Raw genomic sequence first — 24566 nt, forward strand, 5'->3', positions numbered from 1 at the left:
CTTCAACCAATGATATGAAGCTGCCATCTTCGCCACAAAGGCTGTTTTATCCTTTTCACACGACGTACACATGTATTTAGTGCACGCGCAAGCACCGCATCATATACGCTGAGTATATGATAGCCATTGAGATGTCTTTGACTCAGCGCGCATTTGAACCTCTGAGCCACCTCGCCGGCCAGCAGCGACAACTTACGTCGTCTACCCATTTACCAGCCTCGAAAGGATGGACGGCTGGGTTGACCGGGAGTCGGCTACCCGGATGAACCTGTAGAAACTGCAGAATTCGAACCCGGGTCGTGGGAGTGGTAGACAGACACGCTAACCACTCGGCCACGAGTTTCCAAATCCAAGCTGCTCGTGTTTGTTGTCTTCTAATCCTGGAAAAGTTTTTCTGTTTTTTGTTCTTCACTGTCACAACTATATATCTTAATTTGAATATATATCTTGATTCAGCATATATGGTAACAACTGTATGTAAAATAAACTCAACCAAAAAATATCGTGATAATGAAGTTAAAAACTCCAGAACACTTTGCATTTTACTAGTACAACTTTCAAAAGTATGTCTTATAAAAACATTTCAAGACTAATTAAAGTGTCAAAATAATCTAACGAATAAAAATTATATTTAATAATCCATTAGCACCCTCAACATTACTACGTTAATATACAACAAGCATGCTATTTTTCACCATCGTGAAAAGAAAGTAACAAAACTTTAATAAAATGTTATCGTTAACGTCATTTTGACATTTTTTCATCTGTAATTTTTTTTGTTTTGGCAGTATGATTATATCTTTTTTGACTTTCTGGTAAACAAACATGGAGTTACGTCAGGTCCGGTATGGTTGACGAAGCATTAAAATTTAAAGTTTAAATGTTGAAGTATAAAAATGTATCTGAAAAATATCAATATTAAATATTAACCTAAATTAAATGCTACAATTGACATTATTTGCTGTTTGTCCTTTACATAATAATTTCAGCTATTCAAGTTTTCAATTTACATTAATTTTTCTCTCTTTTAAACCAGAGTTAAAATATTTTTTTATCTTTCTTTGATACTTTATTTTACATTTTCTTAATTTTTAATGTTTACATAAACAAGTTTATTAATCTCAGAAAAATACATCACATTTCAAACAATTTTATACTTAGTGTTTATGTTAATTTTTTATTTAAAACATAACACATCGTTTCTTATTTGTTAGCATAAACCATAAATTATAAAACTGATGTCCATTTTGATCCAGACGCTGTCGAAAACGCAAAGTTTAATTAAAATTCATTTTAATATATTGTTATAATGGTTATAAAGCTTTTCAATTTTTGATAATATACACCTAAAAAATGCAACCAAATGTTATTCTGACAAGTTTAATTTATTTTAAATAATAATTGAAATTTTAACATTTTTGATAACGCACGACCCCCATAACAGTTTGACGCGTGTATTTATGTTCAACGACTTTTTTAGTCCAGCAACTATTGCCTGTTTCGTAGGCAGGCATTTTATGTTGTCCCATAGGAGCCTGCGAAATTTTTTTTATATAAAATTGTTTGCGTTTCAGGTCGCGAGATCAATTTAATGCTGATAATTTTTTCATTACTTCAAACATAACAAATTTCATCATCACTTTCTATCGAAAATTTCTGAAGCATCACAGGGAAACTTGTGAAAAATGATAATTGACGTGAACGCTGCAACTGCAGTCTTGTTTAACCTTTAAGACATTCAACAACAACACTGTCAGTGGCGGATCTCTTACAGATATGTCTAAAAATAAATTTAATGAAATGAAAAATGGGTGAGATGAAATTGTGCGATTGATTGAGCACATGTCACTAACACAGCAGGTCAACAAACTTTTGTGTTTTTGTTCGGCTTTTTTTCTTAAAATTCGTCATTGTTTTCAAATTGAATTTATAATTGTATGAAAATTTGAAAATTTAATTGTTGCATTTTTATGTTGCATGAAAATTTTTATGATTTTTTCATCCTGTTCCAACAGTTGACATTTCGTTCTTGAATCATAAAAATAACGACCAAACATCAAACGAAAACGATCAATATATATATATATATATATATATATATATATATATATATATATATATATATATATACAATTTGAATTTTATTTTTATTTATTTGAAAGATGACCAAAAAAGATAAACTTGTGGATAGGCCACCCGAAATTAAAAAAAAAAATTCTAACTATAAATGCAACAGAAATGTCAAATAAATACATACACATAAACTCACGCACACTTACAAACTTGCACCATACTATAATTCATATCATAATACTGTTATATTTTCAAAGGGTAATAATATAATCAAAACTGAGATAGAAAATTCACTCACAAAGAACATTAAAGTTAATAATAGTGTAAAATTATTTAAAATAAATGTTTTTTCTATCTAAAAATGTTTTTAACTTGTTTTTAAATAATTATAATGAATTAATCGCTTTAATTTCATGTGGCAATACAGTATTCTATACCCTCGGAACCATTATATTTGATGCTGGAATGAAAAACTTTTAATCTCAGAATGTGGGATAGAAAAGGGAAGTGTGTCTAGTAAATTTCGTTTGAATGTCATTGCTAAAAGTAAAAAAATCGGTAAAATAATTAGCTATATATAACTATATGTATGTATGTAGGTATATATATATATATATATATATATATATATATATATATATATATATATATATATATATATTTAGGAGCGAGGCTCTCTTTAATACAAATGTCATTAAAAATGACGATGGTTAACTCCGAAACGGTACTGTCAGCCAAGCTCAATAATAATTTTCCTCTCAATAAACATAAATTCAACAAACTCAGAAGTGTTGAGGTTTTAATAAAAAAGATTATAAACGCACGCTGGGCAACCATTTTTAATGATATATATATATATATATGTATATATATATATATATATATATATATATATATATATATATAGTTGATAAATATCACTGAAATTTTTGCTCTGATCAGTTTCTGATTCAACTATTTTTTAATTATATAATTATTTATATAGAAAACAAGGTTTTTTACAAATTTTTTATTCATTTTATCTTATACAGAAAAAGCTTTTTTCGGTTAAAAAAGATTTTTTATATAAGATAAAATAAATTAAAGATTTGTTAAAAACTTTTTTTTCTATATAATAACTTGAAAAATTATGATAAAAATATAATTAAAAATAGTTGAAAGAGATTTATTTGAGGTGAAAATATAAAATCAAAAAGTTTATTCACGAAACGTTTTTCACATTAAATGTTTATTAGAAATAATTTTTACAATTCAAAATTTTTATAAGAGTGAACGTGAACATTGAGTAGTCAAAATAAAACAAGCCTTCACATTTGCAGTCCTTTAACACTCCAACAAACAGTTCATAATTTTCTAAATTTTCTGTGAACAGACACGTCTAAAACGTAAAATGTTATTACACCAATTAATAAGACACGCACAGGCAAACATTTAACGTAATGTGTTTAATGTACTGTTAGACAACAGGACATACAAGCAGCAACATTGCACACAACTGACCCATATAAACAAACATATATCAATCCATCGACATGTCAACGTTCAACTGTTTCCCACATATACAATAGCAGACCGCTGTGCAGACCATTCACCCGCTGACCACTGCCACCACACATTTTTCAAATGTTTTCTGGTCGAGTTGTTTTTTATCAGCTGCAAGTTTTTGTGTGATGTGACGTGATGCATGTGCCATTTGTTCCCATGCCGTTGTTTTCGGCATGATGTTGTTTTTGTTATTTTTATGAATTTTATGTTGATGCAGTTATTTTGTTGAAATATCAACCGAACGATTTTTAACGCAAAGTTTGTATGACTCCTCGTTTCGTCTTATAACCAACATCGTCATTTTTTTTGTTGACGTTGCGTTTTTAAACGCCTAAGTGTTGAGCACTTTATTTTGCTCTGAAAATGACATGTGAGGCCAGATGTTTGGCTTCATTCAATGTGCTTCTTGCATTTATTTGCTTCCCTGTTTTTTGTTAATGTTTTTTTATTTGTTCGTGCAACTCAAAATTGAATTTTCATCAAATGTAACGTGGCGGTTGTGTTTTGCGTCACCAAACTTTTTTCTGAAAATTTTTAATGGCTAGTTTTTAAGCGAATCTTTTATATACAAGCATTTAAAGTTGCTTTTTGTGCTCACTCATGTCTTGGTTGTCGTCGAGGATTTGCCAGGCTTCTGTGGTTAGAAGGGTTGTGGGTGGAAATGCTGTTGCTGTTGGTTCTGATGCTGTTGGTTCTGATGCTGTTGGTTCTGATGTTGCTGGGACTGTCTAGGTTGCTTTTGTGAAGGTTGGTGCAAAATTGTGAAATATGAACTGAAGACGTTGGAAGTTAAATGTGGCAACAATTTCGTTTTAATGTAATTAAAATAATAAAATTAAATTAACCGGAAAAATCCTACTGATTGGATGAAATGAAATAAAAATATGAAGTTTTAAGAATGATAATTATTAATTAAAACTTAAATCAAATTAAAAAAAATAGTAGAAATGAGAAAGTATTTTCCATTGGTAAAAAAATGTTTCCTGTTTCATCGTTCAGGCCTTGCATCGTTAGAAATTGTTGCAGCATCGTTATATAATGTTATCAGATATTCCGCGGTTTATGATATTTGGTTCGTGCTTTTTCATTCATGCACATGAACAGGCATAATTTAAAAGGAGTGCAACTGGAGCAAAAAAGAGTTTGCATGGATTCCATGATGTGCTACGTTTATGTGCATCGCCACGTGTTATGAGAGAGATTTAATAGAATTTGTAAATTTTTGCTCTGTTACATTTCTCCTATGTTAATTTTTCGTTTACTATCATTGATTGCGTGTGTAAAAAAGAATCACCATTTACTAAATGACAAGTTAACTTTTCGATTGGTGTGAAGTCAAACAGAGCATGCAAGCACCAACTTAATTGTTTAATGCAGTGGTTCTCAAAATATTTCTTCCACCACAAACTTTTATGAAATAATTTTTCTAGTGCCCCCTGCGCTTTGAAACTTTACATTTAAAAGAAATTTTTGTTCGTTTTGTCTGAATAACTTTTACTTAAATGATCTCGTAACCCCGGAAGGCTTCATCGCTTCATTTAAAAGGATTTTTTAACAAAGAAAACAAAGACAAAGATGGATTTGAAGGATTTTCAATAAATCCGTTTTTAACATAATCCGAAGTGTACTGCCGTTTCTTCTATTTCGCTTCCAACACAGTTATGTTTCAACAAAAACTTGAGTTAATAATTAATAACTTTACAGCGGCTATGCGCAAAAACACAGTAACGAAAATAAAAGATTAATCAACAGAAGCAGAATTAAAACAAGGGTAAACACGCAATAGCGCCAATATATTTTAAAATTTATTCAAAAAATAGCGATGTGCGATTTAGCATATTATTATTATTGTCAATAATAGTAATAATAATATAATAGTGAGAGCACTACAAGTTGTCTGAAACAAAATGTACTCAGGTTTAATGTTTAATTAATCGACTTGTCATTCAATTAATTAATTATATAACTAAATATTTTATTACTAGTTATAATTTGATAGCGTTTGTAAAAACTGCTATAACGAACGTTGAACGTTATATTAAGTTTTTCTTAATAATATATATATATATATATATATATATATATATATATATATATATATATATATATATATAATTGACATTACTTTGTCAATATTTTGGCGTTGCACGTTGATTTTGGCGCTTAAAACTTTGTAGAAATTCTTAGAATTAATTACGTTTTTTATCACCTTGACACCTGTGTTGTTGTGCCTCGATATTTTGTTTTGCTGCAAAAGATTATAAATAGTTTGGTTTATTATTTTCACTGTTTGCCTGTGAAGCATTATGTCTAAAGATACACGTTCGACTACTAAAGGCATCAAAGTTGGTGTTAATAGCGTTACATGCTATTTTTGTGATTATGTTCCGCCTGCAGAAAGTGTACATAAAGACATTCTGCCTGCCATGAACAACTGTAGAAATCTCAGATACATTTGCGATGGTTGCCTCAGGTCTTTCGATGGTTTGAAAACAGTGACCAAACCAATTCTGGATAAAAATGATGAAATAGAATTGGAAATTAAAAAGATTTCTGAACATACAACCGCGTTATGTAAAGATTTTTGCGAACTAAAGCAATTGGTAGTGGCAAATGGTGATAGGTTGAACCAGATCAACAGCGTCGACAATACGCTCGATAAATCATTTGACAATTTCAAGCAGCAGATAAATGAATCTTGGACTGGTATAGTCAAACAGGGTATCGATGCGGTTAAAAATGACGTCAAGGTTGTGCAGCGTACCCTCGAAGTGGTGAATACTATCAAAGAGAGAGAAAACAACGTCATTATTTTCAACTTAATTGAATCTAATAAAAAGGACAATGATTCAGTTTCTGCTATTTTGCGATCTCTCACTGATAACTCTATCAAGGATGATGATATTTTAAGAGTCACCAGACAAGGGAGGAAAATTGATGATTCCAAAACTCCACGTCCAGTTATTGTTCCTTTTGTGTGAAACGTGGCATGGTTCTCCTGTAGATCCTTCTATTCAGTTGGCCATGCCGCCAGGTTTTAGTTTCTTGCAAATGTTGAGGCCTCATGATTCTTACCATGGTGGTCTTATTGTTTTTTTCAAGAAGATGTTCAAGGCCAGGAAAATTGAAGTTCCGGTTTTTCAGACCTTCGAGGCTATTATAGTTGAATTTTCTTTTGAGCGTCGCAAAGTTTTTGTTTTTGGTATTTACAGACCAGGTTCAAAATTGGTCACATCTTTGTTTTTTGGTGAGCTGACATCGGTGTTGGAACATTTATTTGCATTGGGTGATGGTTTGATAGTGGCTGGGGATTTTAACATTCATATTGAAAGGCCTGGTGATACACACTCAATTAATCTGCTTGAAATATTTGATTCGTTTCAGTTAACAAACGTGGTTAATGAGCCTACCCATAACTTGGGTGGCACACTTGATTTAGTTGTGTCCACTCCTGATATTCCTTTGTCTAATTGTAGAGTGGATCCTAGTGGTGTTTATTCAGATCATGGTCTGATTAATGTTTCATTCTCGGTCAGTGTCAGGCTACCATCGACAACAAGGCGGTTGGTACGCTCTTGGAACCGTTTGGATACAAATCGTTTTAAATCACTAATTTTAAACTCTCCAATCAGTCCGTTTGATAGTGATGACGTGGCGTGGATGATGCATTTGTGTTGTTTGATCGTGAGATGAGGAAGGTTGTTGATGAAGTGGCTCCACTACACTATGTCAACTCTAAACATGTGCCATTAGTCCCTTGGTTCGACGGAGAGTGCAGGGATTTGAAAAGGCTATGTCGCAGATTAGAACTGGTTTATCGAAACAACCCAAGTGATAAAAATAAGAATATCTGGCGACAAGCTATTAAAGATAAATATTGCTTGTTTGTCAAAAAAAAATTGTTTTTGGAAAGACTTGGTGGAATCAAATAGTAACAAACCAAAACGTCTTTGGAATGCCGTTAACGGTTTGCTTGGAATGGAACAGGTAATGGATGTATCAGAAGTTGATCATAGTTCTCTTGACTTTTCCAAGTTTTTCAAAAGCAAAATTGATGATGTTCGTAATTTAACCAATCATTGTGATGAACCAACCATCACTTCATGTGATCTTGATGAAGAATCTTTTTTTTTCAAACTTCTCGCCCTGTACTGACAGCTACATAAAAAAAAGTCATTTTAGAATCTCTATCAAAATCTTGTTTTCTTGATTGTGTGCCCACAAAGATACTTAAAAGATTTGTTGATTTGTTTTTACCGTTTTTAACGTTTTTCATAAATTTGTGTTTGAGTTCTGGCTCATTTCCATCTGCGTTTAAAAATGATTACACCGATTTTGAAGAAGAATTCTCTTGATAGACATGAGTTAAAAAATTACCGACCTGTATCTAACCTTATGTTTTTGTCAAAGTTGGTTGAAAGAATCGTTTTATCACAATTTGCTTTTCATTTAAAATTCATAATCTTCTGCCGGTTCACCAGTCGGGTTATCGTGTGTTTCACTTGACGGAAACAGCTTTTATTGATGTTTCGTCAAGGTTGTATTCATCAATGGACGAGCAAAAACTGAAGCAAACATTTGGACTATCGGGAGTCGTTCACAAGTGGTTCGTGTCGTACCTTGCTGGTCGTACTCAACAAATTTTAATCAAAACAAATTTGGCAGCTGTCGATGTTTTGTCATACGGTGTACCACAGGTTTCCTCCGTCTTAGGTCTCATTTTTTTTTTGCTTTGTTTACACAATAATTGAGTCGTACAATTTCAAGTTTCATGCATTTGCTGACGACATCCAAATAATAGCCAACTCCTCTCTCTCGTCGTTTGGTGTTGTAGTCGATGATTTAGTATCGTGTTCAGTATCATGCAGATTTGGCAAAAGAGTGTTTAACACGAGTTAAGAAAAAGCGAGAAGAAGACGATCGTAAACCGGGACGTTTAGGTTCAATTAATATATCTGATAAATACTTAGGAAATAATTTAAAGAACTATCTTTTCAGACAAACTTTTCATGATATGATTTGATTGAAGTGAAACATTTAATCAACTTTTGCATTGGCGCATTTAATCAACTTTTACATTGTTAGCGCCTTTGAGAATAATAAAGGGCGCTTTATATATAAATAATCTAATAATAATATAACAAATATATTTTGGCTCTTGTATATATTTAATAGTGCGGTCCACGCGTTGGTACCTACTCGTAATATTGTTATAATACTCGCTGTCGTAACCGATTTACGATGCGACGGGTTCGAATCTTCGATTGAATAAAATACTCCAAACAGTTATTAGTTATTAAACTTTATTTACAAAAGAAATCAACTAATCGTTTATTTCTAGCAAATTCCAAATTTACACAACAATTAACTTTTAAATTGTTCAAAATCTATCGTTATGACAACGTCAACAAAACAGATCAAATATCGCTTTAAATAATTCAACGAGTCACGAATTTACAAAATCACGAATTTCACTAATCGCTAATCTCTTCGCAAACGTCGTTTCTAGATTCTTCTAGATGGTCCGATTCTAACATATTCTAGAATGTTCTAGTGCGTTCGGTAGCACGGTTATAACAATATCATAAAAAATCTTTGGATTTGGATTATATTAATTTAATTAATTTATTTTAACGTAATGTACGTAAATTTTAAAAAATGTATAAAACTCGATTACTGTATAATTAAAATTTGTATTATTTCAATTTAATAATATTTTGTATACATTTTATAAAAATTCTGATCATTTTAGCCATTTTTAAAAATTGTATTTTATTATATTCTTTTTTTTAATTTGCGAATACATTTTTTGCATTCTGAAAATTTTGAGCTTCGTTTACGAATTGACGTTGATGGGTTAGCATGGAATTCAATTTTAATAGGTTCAAAGATAAAGTATTTGTATTCCGAACAAAAAATGATCAATACATAAGCATAAAACTTCTTAAGTTCTCAAATTTTGCCAAAACCTGCCACCCCCACCACTTGTGGGCGCACTATCGCCAACTTTGAGAAATACTGGTTTAATGCCATATTATACACCTTACATATGCAGTAGCACACCGGCAAATAAATAACTACATATATAATGTTAAAGTTAGATAAGAAGGAGAATGAATTGAAAGTGAAGCCATTATAGGGAAAAAGATACGTGGTGGCCATCTTGTTTGTTTTTATTAGCCCCCATCACAAAATAAAATACCTTCAAATTAGAAATCAATAGTTTTATGGTTTCTACTGCTGCTTCTACAAAATCAAAATCAAAATTTTCTTTTATACCACGCACACTTTTATCAAATTAATATTGTTTTCAATTTTTTCATAGCCTTTTACTTTTATGCAATCGTGTTATGAAAATCTCTCAAAATAACGCAAACCTGTTTCACCTCAAATCTTTAATTTATTTGAATAAAATTACCGGGTATAAGTAGAAGCAAAATTTTATTAAATAGTAGTTCTTATAAGAAAAATCAAGCAAACTGTTTAGTTAAATTAATTTAAAATCTCTCAGACATTGCAAAAAACCAAAACGTAATATTTTCAAACGCTGAAATTTTTCAGCAAGTTACTCTGGCTTTCCTTCCTGCATGATTTTTAAGTTTGTAGTTTTTTAAAACATTTTTGATAAATTTATTTTCGCAATTGAAGCACATTTTTATAAATTATTTTCATAGTGCCATTACTTCATGTCTTATTTTTATTATTAATTGATTTCAATCACATAAATACAGGTTTTGAACGTAGATATAAGAAGACATAAGCTACGAAAGAAAAATGATTAAAATTTTCAGCATTGAGCTTATCAAAGAGTAAATCAATGTAATAAAAAAAACTGGTCTAAACAAAAAAATGTGATATACAAATTTGAAGCTGCAGAGAATACTTGCTTTTTAAAAATGTGAGCTCGGAAAGGAAAAGTAATCCATCAAAGGTGGTGGACAGGTTTCAAATTGGGACAGGTGAACGTTGGGGGCATAAGATCACTTTTTTGAGGATTCGTTTTTATGGTTATAGAAAAAATTTTTGATTGGAAATTATTGAGGAAAAAATTAAAAATCTTTTCCTCTTAACGTTCACGATTTATTTCAGACGCCCTTCAGAATATCCTTCATCCATGTTTCAACAAAATACACGAGGAATTTCATCAGCTTTGTTTATTTCTCATTTTACGTTGAAGGACTTCATAATATCTCTTCTAACTACAAATTATTTATTTATAAACATAACCCGAAGTCTAAATCAACCCATCAATCAGCACGATGCTGAATATGTTGATCATTTTTATCTTGCTGCTTAGTGCTATGGCGTATAAATTAACTCCCACGCACTCCCACACATACTTCTCACACACAGATATTTAATATTCATTTCAACTAAGATTTCAACTGTGCTTGGTTTACACAAGCCGACACATTTTGTACACCATCTCCCACCACGAGCAGAGGTGCACCATTGGGAACCAATTTTCACCCCTGCACGCACATGCAGATCATCACACCGTATTTATATTATTATTATTAATAATTATATAGCGCTCTATAAAAACATCACAAAAGCGCTCTCACATATACAATGTCCGAAATAAATCAAATATGTAAGCAGAATGAACGTTGGTCAAAACCTATCAAAACGTTCAATCAGTTTGTGTCATTGTTGAGTTTCCAATCTCCCGCCAAAACATGTTCGAACCACGAACCGTCCCTGGTTAGAGTATGCCGTACTCGACATCTATGCATATTTTGCATACATAGTCAAAGGCCGAAACGAGGTAGACGGCTGGGCATCCTCAGGTCTAACCTCTTCTTACCTCCTCTTGAAGACATGATAGCACGAAACAGTTTCAATGCTGATGAGTCTGAGGTGGTCGATTATGTCTGTCGCAAGACATTCTGCTACCTTACTTACAAGGTATGTTTCTACCCAATGATAAGTTTACTATGTTTACGATAAATATATATATATATATATACACTATATATATATACAATATGTGTGTATATATATATATATATATACAATATATATATTGTATATATGATAAATGCATATAAAATTTATTTGAAATTTGAATGCAAATAAATCGGATTAATTTTTTAGAGTATGCTTCCTTTATTTTTTGTTTCCATTTTTTCCAATCAACTTTGGGTGTCTACCTTGAAATAAGTTGAATACTTTTTTAACTTTTTAAAATTTTTTCCATCAGATTTAAAATTTGTTATTTATCTAATTATACATTTTTGTTGGTTGTTTAAAGCACCTCGCCTGACATCCAGAATTTTGTGGTTGTTGTAGTAGTTGCATGCAGCTGTTGAGAACATGTGGCATCATGAGCCTGTTGAGATAGATTACAATTAAGCATAGACTTCATGACATGTTAAATTTATTATTTTCTTGAAACGAGTTCTTTGTAAGTACTGCAAACAATGGCAACAACAACAAAAACACATGCACGAATAAATAGAAGCATACGAATGACTCGAACGATGTGACGACAAAACAAAAAATTCTAAATAAAAACAACAAATTTGAATATCACGGCAAGGATTATTTTAGAGTATAAATATTTAAGCTGGATTCCTCTTTACTGACGAATTAAAAAAGGATTCAACGAAGCACCATACAGGCAGAAACATTGTTAACTTGTAATAACTTATATAATAATATTAATAATAACTTAATAATATAAATAATAATAATAACTTATAATAAATGTAACAATAAGTATCGATAAGCAAAGTTAAACGCCAGAAAATCATTTCTTTGTAATATATATCATTTAACGAGTCGTTTCTAGAATTTCAAAAATGATCATCATTATCATCATAAAGGTGCTGCATACCGTGATGTGGTCGTCCTCATAAGTCGTCTTCATTTGCCCTTGCAAGTTTGTCTTACAGATCAACTTTCCTCACATTTATATGCTGCCAGACCGGATGATAATTCCACCATCTACCAAACATATTACCAGCAAAATTTTTTATAATTAAACTTTCCATATCATTTCAATTTACATTTAATTTTCGTAAGTATATAACTCAAATGATACATTCATTTGATACGGCTTTGAAGGTGGTTTTCCGAAACAGTGCAGTTGGCCTGAAAATGCTTTCACTTTTAATTAAATACGAGTTCACAAAATTCAGACATGTTGAAGTTTCATTTAAAAAATAATAAAAGCAAAATGAGCAATTATTTCCAACAATTCTACATACACACACAGACACACACAGACACACACACACACAAAACAAACATGTATATATATATATATATATAATATATATATATATATAATATATTCATATACATGTGTGTTTATGTGTAATAAGAAACACAAAATATCTGGCATAAAACTAGCATGCTCACATCAACATCCAGATGCTTGCTGGCTCACTGCAGAGCCCCCCCCCCCATTGCGACCTAACTTTAATTGCAGTCCTTAAGAAGGTGACCTGTTATTGCTACCCATCTCACATCAGCGGAGATAACATGGCGCTTACTAAGCTGCAGAGTTTGGAAATATAGGAAAATTAACGGGGTTATCGTTGAGGCAACACTGCTGGACCACTTTGCTGTGCCGTCACAACATACTTACGTGTGAAAGTTAAGCTAGATGTCATGATAGGTCAGATATGTATTGAAGGTGATAGATGAAATGAAGATGAGGAAGAAGAAGCACTTCGTCAGGAAATGTCATCACCATTCATTGTCATATTTGATTTATGTTTCTACACACACACACACACACACACACATACACGCACGCACACACACACACACACACACACAGGCACGCAGCATACCACAAGATATACGAGATTGAAAAGTTTCTTTGAACACTCACAGTAATGATTTCTAAAATTAAACTCCGTAAATTTTTTTTTATTTCAATTTTTCAAATTCAGATTATCATCATCATTATCATCCTTATCAACGCTGTCATCATCACCATTGCCGTCATCACTCTCTTAATCACATTCTTCATCATCATTTCGTAGTCATCATCTTCTATGAAACTTCCTACCTTAACAATATAATCAGCATCATCAGAGGCGTAAGCAACCCAACAATGAAAAGTTTTACCAGATTTGAGACAAAATCGAATGAAATCTCAGAAAATTTTGTAAAAAATTTGATTGAAAACTACCACAGACCAATAAAATTAAGTGAAGTTCTGTACAAAGCCACTGGTTGTGATAGCAAAAGATTTAAAAAGAAATTTGACAAGCAAGAAAAAAGATTTCAGCCGCACGACACATTTCAGGCAAGGCCACAAGCCATCATAGTCCTCGCCATAGTCATCGTTGTTACGTTCATCAAACCTTGCGGCGAGTAGGAACCTGCTGCGTGTCGTGTGCTGCGTTCGAAGAAACCATCCCCTGCAATCACACTGCTTAACACATGAGCCATCTGGAGGGACCATTGTAAAAACAAATTTGTCACAGAAATGATTGATTCAGTTTACAAAGATATTCTCATATACATGCGAACACGTAAGAACATGCGAACACGTACAAACATGAAAACACGTACGAACATGAAAACACGTACGAACATGCGAATACATACGAACGTGCATTGTTTCACGGGTATTTACATGCACTGTGTGTTTGTTGTTGTTTCTGAAAAATTTTAAAGGGAGAGTTGTAATAAATAAAATAAATAAATAAATAAAATAAGTAAATAATGAAGAAGACTTCATATAATTTTTTGAAATAATTTTTGTACAGGTTTGAAATCATATTTAACTGAACGCGACACCTCATGACTGACTGACTGACTGCTCGAATATTAAATAAGAAGAACTCATTTGAATTTTCATGGAGTTTATATTGTGGCAATCAAACATTAAAGAATGTATAAAAAATATCCCATAGTAAAAGTACATATTATATATATATATATATGTGTGTGTGTGTGTGTGTGTATGCGTGCGTGCGTCTGTGTGTATGTGGTGTTGATGTGTGTGTATGTGTGTGTGCATGTGTGTGTGTGTGTGTAAGTGTGTGTTTGAAGGCTGTCCCAAAAACTGAATAAACATTTCAAGTATCAAACTTTAATGCAACCCTACAGTTCAATCTAACTAGAGTTTGTTTTGTTCGAACATCTTATACACTCACACACACACGCGCACACACACACACACACGCACACACACACAGGAAACCTCCACTCGCGGTACGACCCAGTACAGACGCGGTCCCCCTCCAATTCCGAAACAAACGTTGACTTCGTGAAATGTTACAAATGAATGACTGGACCCTCACACGATTTTATTGAATTTAAAATTGTTTCATGTACTTTTTATTAAAAAATGGAACATCAGATGTCGGAGAATTTATTATTTATTCATGGATTACTAATGTACTTTTTATGGGAAAATAAAACATCAGATGTCGAAAACAGTAAGGAAACGAGGATGCTTGTAAATAATGTTAGATGCAATGATGCTTTGATACATTTCGAAAAAAATTTTGAATGAGAAACGAGGACCAGTTATTCCTAAATAAAAATTGAAGTCGCTCGAAAACTGACAAAAATTTACGGTTTGTTTCAAATAATTTTATGAAATACCACACACTTTATTACAGTTTCGTGAGGGGGAATCTTCCCGATGAGGACGTAGAGATGATTCACCATGAGGAGAGGAACACTCTGCAGTCAGTGACACCTGCAACACTGAAGCATGCGAACATATCAAACACAAAAACTTCAAAACACTGGTATATGTTTCATTGAGTAAACATACAACTAATTAGAGCATCAAACTAAACATTATATTATGGTACACATTATATGCACCGCTGCAATTTGTGTGATACATTAAATATTTAAAATATTGTTAATACACAATTTAACTTATATTAAAATAGTTGAAATGTTGTAGAGATGATAATATAATGAAGACAAATTATTAACACGCAGACGTTTTGTTAAATCATTCACTGGAGGACAGCATTCAGTTGGGACGTCAGTGGTCAATGGCTAAGGCTGTAATGACGTGAAACAACGTGGTGATGGAAATATTGAGAATTTGAGATGTGGCACTTTCAAAAGTTCAAAGTTCAACATATACCTGCTCGTGTTAATGGCAGGCAAAAAATAATTTATTCAATTTATAAATGGCAGGTTACTAAATTACTGAGATGAATAATTGAAGAATGCATGCAACGAACATTGAAAACAATCGGATATTAAAAAAAAACAAATAAATTAAACTACATGTGTGTGTGTGTGTGTGTGTGTGTGTGTGTGTGTGTGTGTGTGTAGATGTAGGTTATACAGCAGGCGAGTTTTTTGCTGTTAATAGCTGAGTGGACGCTTTTCACGTTTGCGGTAAATTATCTATCTGCCAGTAAACCGCAATGTCAACACGTGATGTTCATTCAGTCCAGTCGAGTTGACATGCCCAACACTGTCTCAACACCTCGTGGGAGGCAGGGAAGAGTAGCACGAAACAAAATCATCTTACATGGCGTAAATTATATTCAAGCAATTTTTATAAATCCAACTGATTCTCTTACGCTAAATAATAAAAAAATTAAATTAAGTTACATATTGTTTATAATTATTCAACAATTATTACAAAACATTCAAGGTGCCCTGACCAAAATACGAAAGGAAAAAGTAAGTTGTGTAAATTTTGATGTAACAAATTTTGAAAAATATCATTATCTTTTTATAACCGGGCATTCGTATTGTAAAATTTTGACGGGCCAAATATTGCGCGTAGTTTATTTCAAGTGCCAATTTTTAAATGATGTCTCAAACATGAGTTTCAAAAGTTGATCAAACAAATTTCTTCAATAACTTCTGCTAATAATAACAATAATAATAATAATAATAATAATAACAATAATAAAAATAATAACAATAACGATAGTTAATATTCTGTAAATTCCTTTTATATGAATTGTTGGTCGATAACTTACAATTGTTCTTTAAAAGTGCATGCTTTTTATAACTCCCGTCAACTGCAAAACGCCACGGAAAATATAATAATTGTATCGGGACGAAAGGACCATGCAAAATATTCATTTATCCAAATAAAATAGATGGTCCGCCCACGCGCAAGAATGTGTGTGCACAACTTTGCATACATATGCGCTGTATAACTTCGTATATAAATGCACTGTACAAAGCTGCATAAATACACGTGTGAACATAAATGTATTACAAAAGACTAAACACAATGAATAAATAAACAAATTACATATATTTACACCCATATACACCCACACACTCACTCACACACATCCACCCACAAACACACGCGCACACACACGCATATATATTTATATATGTGTTGTAAAAAATTATATATGTATATAAAATTATATGTATATATAAATTTTATATACATATATAATTTTTTCACAACTATTCATTATCCAAAATTCAAAGTTTGCACTGCACATTGTTGGTGTAGAGAAGAACAAAATTTGTGTTTACTTGATAGAGATTACTTTACAAAAAATTGTTGACCGTCTGCAATCGATAAACAACGAGCAGCGTGCTCCAAACATGACAGCCTGGTTACCAGTTTGAGGTTTTAAATGCAAACAAATAGAAACATGTAACTGGTTAGAAGTGCCAATCCATTAATCATGTCCACCTACATCTCGTCAAACATTTGCTGCTGTCTCAGATTTCTTCTTGTCCGTTTTTCGCTAACTTTTTCGAACTATTTTTTACGATTTGAAAATTATTTCATAAGAATACACTCTAATTTCATTAGCCGAAAATTGCATGCAGACTAATCTGATGAGTTCATTATGTTTCTGTTGCAAGCGCTTTCAAGTAGTTCATTGATAAATCATGTAATCGGTCTGCTTACAACAGGAATGTTTTCCAATTGTATGATTTGTTGTTATCTTCAAGGAAGTGCGCGGGTGAGCAGCAGTTTGAAGTTGCTTGTCGTCGGTCGATGGCTTATTGTTGCAACTCTTATCCAAACACTAATTGATGAATTTTTCTGTTGATTAGAAATGTGGCAGTTGTTTTGCAGTTGTGTTGTTGGTTACAAACTTTGGTTGCAGATGAGATGGAAAGATGTTGTTGTTAATGTTTTTAGACCTGCTTGACAAAATGTGTGCTCGGCATTCCGTGGAGATGTTAAAGTGCTCGTAACATTTTTTATCTCTCCGTTCTTATTTTAATAACTGTCGCAGTTTACCTTGTTGCGGTTGTGTCTCGGAACATTTTATTTACCTCCATAAGTGCCGCATATATTGTTGTGTTAGTTCAAATATTTTTGCCACAAAATGAAAATTTGAGAACATTTTCAAACAAGTTTAAATATTTCGGATTTTAAAAATGGTTGTTCACGTCATTCATTTTCATAACTTTTTTTGACGAACCTAATAATTATTTGGCTTCCAACTGGAAGGAAGACCTCCTGCCGAGCAGAGAACATGGAGCGAGCGGGGTGGGTGTTGAATGTTCAACTTATTACGATCGGAGTATTGGTTTTAAAACTTAGAGCTTTGAGGTTGTTGAGGTTGTTGATGATGATGTTGTTGCTGTTTTCATTGTTGGTGCTGCTGCCAGCGCTGTTGATGCTATTGATGTTGTTGTTGGCATTTGCAAACTCATTATCTATAATGTCAACGGGAACTGATGTTAATGATATCGAACAGCCAGGCAGGAAGATACTTCTGAAACAACAGAAAGCATTTGTTACGGATTTCCTGAAGTTGACATTGATGGCGTAATAGAGAAGAAAGTTGAGAGAATAATTTGTTGCCTGCAAGGTGTTCGCAATTGTTGCCAAGAAGTTGTTTAAAATGTTTGTGCCTTGACGCTCAGACAATATGCACCTTCTGATGAACAAAAAAATTTCAGAAGGCGTGACGAAGATGATGTAGGTAAGGACCAAAACAATGAGTGTTAACGTGATGGGTCGGTATTGGTCCTCCAAAGTTTGGTGAGAGCTTGAGTTTTGGTGTTGCACGAATTGATTGTAATAATTTTGATGTTTTTGAGGCTGGAGAGATGGAGAGTAGAGATGTACTGGAGTATATCGGTGCTGCAATTTTTGATGTAAAAAGTGTAAATTATTAGTGTCCACTTTGTTGTGGCTGGTGTGCAATGGCTGTTGACTGCTGCTCTGTTGATTTTGGCTGCTGTTTTGTTGTCGTTTCACCACTCTGCAATACTTCAAGGTGGTTTTTGCTTTGCCAAGTGTTTTGATGAGGAAGGCGTTGCTGAATATAAGGCATGCAAAGGGTATAATAATTCCTGCTAAGAAGTAGAACCAGTTGTATATTTGGTCGAAAAGCAAATTTGGTCTAACGGGAAGTATTGGTTCTCTGATGTAATATCGAATGCTGCTTCTACAATGCAAGGTCTCCACTCTATAACAAAAAAATCTTGGCAAACTTACGATAAAACATATGAGAAATATTCCCGCTATCGTTCTTTTTGCAGCTGTTCTACCAATAACCGCTCGGGCTGTGAACGGTTTGCAAATAGCCAGGTAGCGTCCCATTGCCATGGCAACAGTCAGCCAAGTACTTATCATAGCAAACAAATGAACCAACGCATCACTGTATGTGAAATAATAAAGCGAAAAATTTGGAGCCTGAGGGACGATGACATTTTTATCAGTAATCATTCTCGGTATGACGCACACACAAAACAAGAGATCAGACATTGCTAAACTTATCAAACCCCAGTATACAGATTTTTCCATTCGTCCCATGCTGCACTTGCGTCCTTGTGGTATGAGGAGGAAGACGTTGGCCAGGTTTCCTAAAAATCCGAAGAGACAGATGATGGAGCAGACGTACGTGTAGAATACTGAGGACAATTTGTGAATGATGGAATCTGAGTAATTGTCGCTAAACGCCGACAGAACGCGACTGCAGTTCATCATGATGGCCATCGATGTTTGGTAGTCGTTCACCTGACTGCAGGTAGTTGTGGCCCATGACACTGGCGTCGAATGGTTCTTCACGCTATCCTCCGTTTCATTTAACTTTAAAATGTCATCCAAGTTCAATAGTGATGGTCCTATGCCGTCCAACGAACCACCAAAAATATTGCACAGGCAAACTTTGACCTGGTTCATATCGACATTCTCCGAGGTTTCTTCTTCGTCAACATTGAACATCGACATGTTCACCTGTTTGAACTGTTTCTTCCAGTACTAATACATCTCTATAAACATAAAAATGTATTACACATTTCATATGTCATCTGGATGAATTGATTTTGGATATTTCGTGTAATTTATTTAGGTTTTGAAACTTTAAATTGGTGCTGAGTATTGATGCAGAGTTGTTGTTAGAGGTCTTAGCCACTGATATTTGACGTTAACAGAGCTGACTGTGTCGATGTTGATCTCGCGCAGGTTGTTACGAACATCACTTTCCTCGTTGTTTCTACATTATTCGCAGATGATGTAATTAGAGATATTTTAAAAAATTAGAAAGTTTATAAACTTTTTTGAAAATTATTTAAAAATTGTTCAGTTATTTGTTGGAACTTTTGATGAAGGTTCATGCCTCCATCAAGGTTCTTGATAACCTCCGCAGCTCAAATGATGTGATGCAGAAAGAGCCAAACATCAAATGTATTCTCTACGGTTCTTCAACGGTAACATCCAGTTAATCAATCTGAAATATTTTGCAGATATGCTTTTACAATGTAACATTATCAAACTTAATTTAATAAACATCATTAACGTTCAATAAACCAACATATTATTTTTAACCAAAACGATTTTGCAAACACAAGTAAACTAATGCATTTAACTAATTGTAAATGAATGACAAATTAATCCGATTAGTTTTTTTAAGAGAATATTATAAGATGAATGTATCGATGATGAAGAGATTTTTTACTTTTAAAATTCGTGAAAACCAATTGACTGCAAAATATACTGCGATTGGCACTGAATGATTCATAATCTCATTCAACAATCAAGTTATAAGCATTCAATTTAATTACTTTAAAAAAATGACTTGAACTTTCAAAAACTTTATAGCAATTTTCATGAATAACATCCCCTCTTGAAACTCGTAGAAACCAAAATAATTAAAATCTTATTGTATGACATTTCAACGATTGCATGCAGAATTTATTTAAAACCTGCCGACGGAATTTATCAAAATGAACAACAAATATTTGTTGAATGATCACTGAACTGTCGAACCACTACGTTTTGTGTAAGAGGATTGTAAAGAAATATTTTTCATCTAATTCTCCTACGTGACAACATATGTGTGCGTGCGTGCGTGTGTGTGGCATCACGTGCATAATGTTATATTGCGAAAAGATTTTCGCATTGGTTCTGTGCTGAACAATTAAATTTATGAGGGAATGAATCACTATCGAAAAAAAGATCATGCCTCATTTATATATGAATGATTTCTATATTATTTTTACTTATTTGAAATTTCAATATTGACTCCTCTATTAATTAACAGCGATTTTGTCTATATGTATGTATATATTTGTGATTGTTTATTAAAACAATTGCATGTAACTTTTACTAAATAAATGTTGGTTGAAGCGTTTCAAATATAATTGAGCATTGTATTTCTTGCTTAAATTTGCTAAAAAACTGAACATTGAAGAAAACAAAAAACGGATTTGACATAAAATTGAATCTGTTGACCAAGCTGCTGCACTTAACTGTAATATTTGGTTGAAACTTGTTTGTGGCTGCAACGAATGGAATGCAATGAAAGGCTTACATGCAGCAATGAGGGTAGACATCTTAAACAAAATTCAAATTAAAAGACCAGGTGAAACATTTTAACAAAAAAAAGCAAAAATGAAATTGCACTTGCTATATGTACATTCTTAAAAAGATGGTACAAAAACAAACGCGGAGTGTCACTTTGATTGTTTGAAATGGAATTATCATCGGTCGCAAGTTTATTTATGAAAGAAGTGCCTCAACAAATGTTAAGTTGACTGCAAACTGGAGCACTGTGGTTCTTCCATCAATATTTATGCATGCTTGTAAATGTTCTGTTGGTTTCTCTATATAAATATATTTAATCTTTCTTATTAATTTCTAACCTAACTAGTTGTGGTCGATGAAATCAAATTAATCACTTTCAGGTTGACATCGTCTTTTTTTAATTTAAATAAATAAATTAAGAATTTTTTTCAGACCAAGTAATATTTTATAAAATTGCTTGAGTTTGAAAAGAAATATTTTAATGACAATAAATTGTTTAAAAATTTTCCTACTTGTGAACGTTTTATTCTATAAAAACTCTAAGTATGTATTACAGGAGAATGTTTCAATCTGGTGATAAAAAAAATTTTTGTCTATAGATTTAGCACTAAAAAAAACAGTAAAAATTTTAAGTTAATTTTTCAAATATTATTTTTAATAAATTTAATTTCCTGGCAAAATTTGGAAAGCGATGTTTTCATAGACGCCAAATCAGATTTCAACTTAGTTTTTATAAATAAACAAAAAAGGAATAGAAACGCGACGAATGAAAAAATAAGCAGAAGAAAATATAGGTGAGGCATGAGCGATTGAAATAATTGCCATTAAAAGAGATAAACGAAGATAATGACGGGAAGATGATTGCATTCTGAATGGAAGAATGTCAGTCGTCCAACCATTCCAACGTCGATTGCGTGGATGTCATGAAGATGTTATGATATAAAGAACTTTAACGGCAAAAAAGACAACGATAATGAAATTCGTATAGAATTCGTGGAAGAAAAGTTTTTATAACAGAAAGGTTGCCAGTGTTGATGCAGCTCGATGCCAGCCTTGCCACGAGTGAGTGGAAGGTCTGGAGAAATGGTTGCAAGCGTTGTCGAAATGAGAGAAAATTTTGAATGCATACAATTTAAGTAGAAATAGTTGCTATAATTATTACATTCATACTTTAATTTTCTGATCACGATCATTTGCATCCTTTTAAGATAAAAAATACTGAAAATAAAATATTTAAAATAAAATTGAAGTTCATATTGAGCGGTAAGAGGAAATTCATCTCAAACGAACAACAGAACTGGCTGGGATAAGCAAATGTAGAATTCACCTGATGTGACGTTGAATGGCAAGTTCTCAACCCTGTCCACGCAACAAAACATAATCCCTCATAATCTACATCGTCATCAACCTCGATTCCATTGCCATCACTTCCATCATCATCATCACCATCATCCTACGTATCATCATTTTCATTATCATCATCAAGAATCCAGAATAGAGGGAAAATGTCGTCCACAAAAGACACCACCAACCGTCACCGTGAAGACGACGTGCAGCCGACCACTGCCTGCACCATGCCATCCAAAGTAACAAAATATCCCAGCTCTTCTTCTCTAGTCTCCATGGTTGATGAATGTCTGCAACTTTGCTGAAGTAAAATAGAGGTTTTCGTAAACTGTGTAACGGTACTCAAAGGTGCAAACAATCGATTGTTCCAGGATCAAAACTCAATTAATTTTCAGTCTGAAAGTGAAAAATACGAACAAAAAACAAAACAATAAGAACAAACATTCAACAAGGGAGCATAAGGGGTTACTATAAACCAATTAAACAATCTTGTTTTAAACTCTCAAGCACACACGCACACTTCCGGCGACGCCCACACAAACATACCCACATGCACATACACACTCACACATACATACTCAAACTTACGAAAGCATACTTGCAACAACCCAACGAACCGACAGCGCCCCGGCAAGCATTAATAGAGAAAACAAACAAACAATTAACAATTTTAACAACCTGAACTGAAAAATAAATTTCGCCGCCAGGCAGAGCAATTATCTTCCGACGCACTGTTATAAACACTCCGTTAGCTCCCAGGTACTTCTGATAGTTGGTGGCTGATAGAGAAACAGAATTTGCAATTTCCAAATCATCAACGCCATTAAAAACAGCATCAACGTACTTAACAAAATCGTCGATATTTCTAACCTTAAAATAAAACATTATGACAACAACCCCAACAAAATGACATCATCAACAAAATTATCTTATTCAGTCAGAGCATCACCAAACATTAAAAGAATGATACCATCATTCCACATCAATACCATATCAAAGATATCGCAAACAACATCCTCATCATTATCAACGTCATCATCATCTGAACATTAAAGTAAATAGATACGGCCTACATAAGACGAACTGCCTGCACAACTGTTTGCAAAACATCAGCAGTGGAACTGATAGGAAGATGTATTAGAATACAAATTACTTGCCACCTCGTTAGCAGTCAAGTTCCCCGATGCAACAAGATGGGCTGAACAAACATCAGAATTAAAAGGACCATCAATCATAACTGCACAACACCACCACCGTCGGTGCTACAATCGTTGTTGTTGTATTACAACATCATTCTATTTCAACGTTCCTCTTCATCATTCTATAATAATAAAAAAAATATTTTCGTTTTTTTTTGAAGGACCCTAAAAAGTACACTACACTATTTTTACTTATGACTGAACAACATTTATAAAGGAACAACATTTTTCGGCCTCTCTTACAACACCGGCAAATTAATGTTAATGTACTTCACACACACACACCACACACCCACATACACACCAAACACACACACACGCACACACACACATATATATAATATATATATATATATATATATATATATATATATATATATATATATATATATATATATATTAATGATGAAAATCACATATTCTGCGTTAGTTAACTTTCTGTTTAATTTTTCAATTTTTCTAACGGTTGATCGTAAATCATACTCAAGTTTCTTGAGTTCAAAATCAAAATTTTTTATATTTTAGGCATGATAGAACATTTAAGCATGGTAGAACAAAAATGCTTTTTCCAGTATTTCTATACCATCTTCGGTGCTCGAATTGATACGCTGTGTATGTCGCCGGCCAGGGGCTGGCTCAAGTATAAAGGGCTTGTGGGCCGATGAAAGATTCGCGTGTGGGCCCATCTTCTATATATAAGACCGAAT

General features: G+C 33.0%; 5 protein-coding genes across 5 annotated transcripts; 3 read left to right on the forward strand and 2 right to left on the reverse strand.

The window, feature by feature from the left end:
- Window positions 1-5924: 5924 nt before the first annotated feature.
- HELRODRAFT_160959 (hypothetical protein) lies at window positions 5925-7223 on the forward strand (the record flags this gene model as incomplete). Its single annotated transcript, XM_009020952.1, has 3 exons — window positions 5925-6392; window positions 6580-7095; window positions 7155-7223. The coding sequence occupies 3 exons, from the start codon at window positions 5925-5927 to the stop codon at window positions 7221-7223; spliced, it is 1053 nt and encodes a 350-aa protein (XP_009019200.1).
- A 3967-nt stretch (window positions 7224-11190) lies between these two features.
- Window positions 11191-13143, forward strand: HELRODRAFT_160960 (hypothetical protein; the record flags this gene model as incomplete). Its single annotated transcript, XM_009020953.1, has 2 exons — window positions 11191-11526; window positions 12997-13143. 2 exons carry the CDS (start codon window positions 11191-11193, stop codon window positions 13141-13143), a joined length of 483 nt encoding a protein of 160 aa, XP_009019201.1.
- A 544-nt stretch (window positions 13144-13687) lies between these two features.
- HELRODRAFT_160961 (hypothetical protein) lies at window positions 13688-16069 on the forward strand (the record flags this gene model as incomplete). The annotated part of the gene is made up of 3 exons (XM_009020954.1): window positions 13688-13950; window positions 15210-15341; window positions 16009-16069. The coding sequence occupies 3 exons, from the start codon at window positions 13688-13690 to the stop codon at window positions 16067-16069; spliced, it is 456 nt and encodes a 151-aa protein (XP_009019202.1).
- Window positions 16070-18061: 1992 nt separating this feature from the next.
- HELRODRAFT_160962 (hypothetical protein) lies at window positions 18062-19738 on the reverse strand (the record flags this gene model as incomplete). Its single annotated transcript, XM_009020955.1, has 1 exon — window positions 18062-19738. The coding sequence occupies one exon, from the start codon at window positions 19736-19738 to the stop codon at window positions 18062-18064; it is 1677 nt and encodes a 558-aa protein (XP_009019203.1).
- Window positions 19739-19870: 132 nt separating this feature from the next.
- On the reverse strand, window positions 19871-24545 carry HELRODRAFT_160963 (hypothetical protein; the record flags this gene model as incomplete). Its single annotated transcript, XM_009020956.1, has 4 exons — window positions 19871-20003; window positions 22852-22961; window positions 23339-23439; window positions 24443-24545. 4 exons carry the CDS (start codon window positions 24543-24545, stop codon window positions 19871-19873), a joined length of 447 nt encoding a protein of 148 aa, XP_009019204.1.
- Between the last annotated feature and the right edge of the window lie 21 nt (window positions 24546-24566).

This window comes from Helobdella robusta (assembly GCF_000326865.2).
Source record: "Helobdella robusta unplaced genomic scaffold HELROscaffold_3, whole genome shotgun sequence".
Classification (NCBI taxonomy): Eukaryota; Metazoa; Annelida; class Clitellata; order Rhynchobdellida; family Glossiphoniidae; genus Helobdella; species Helobdella robusta.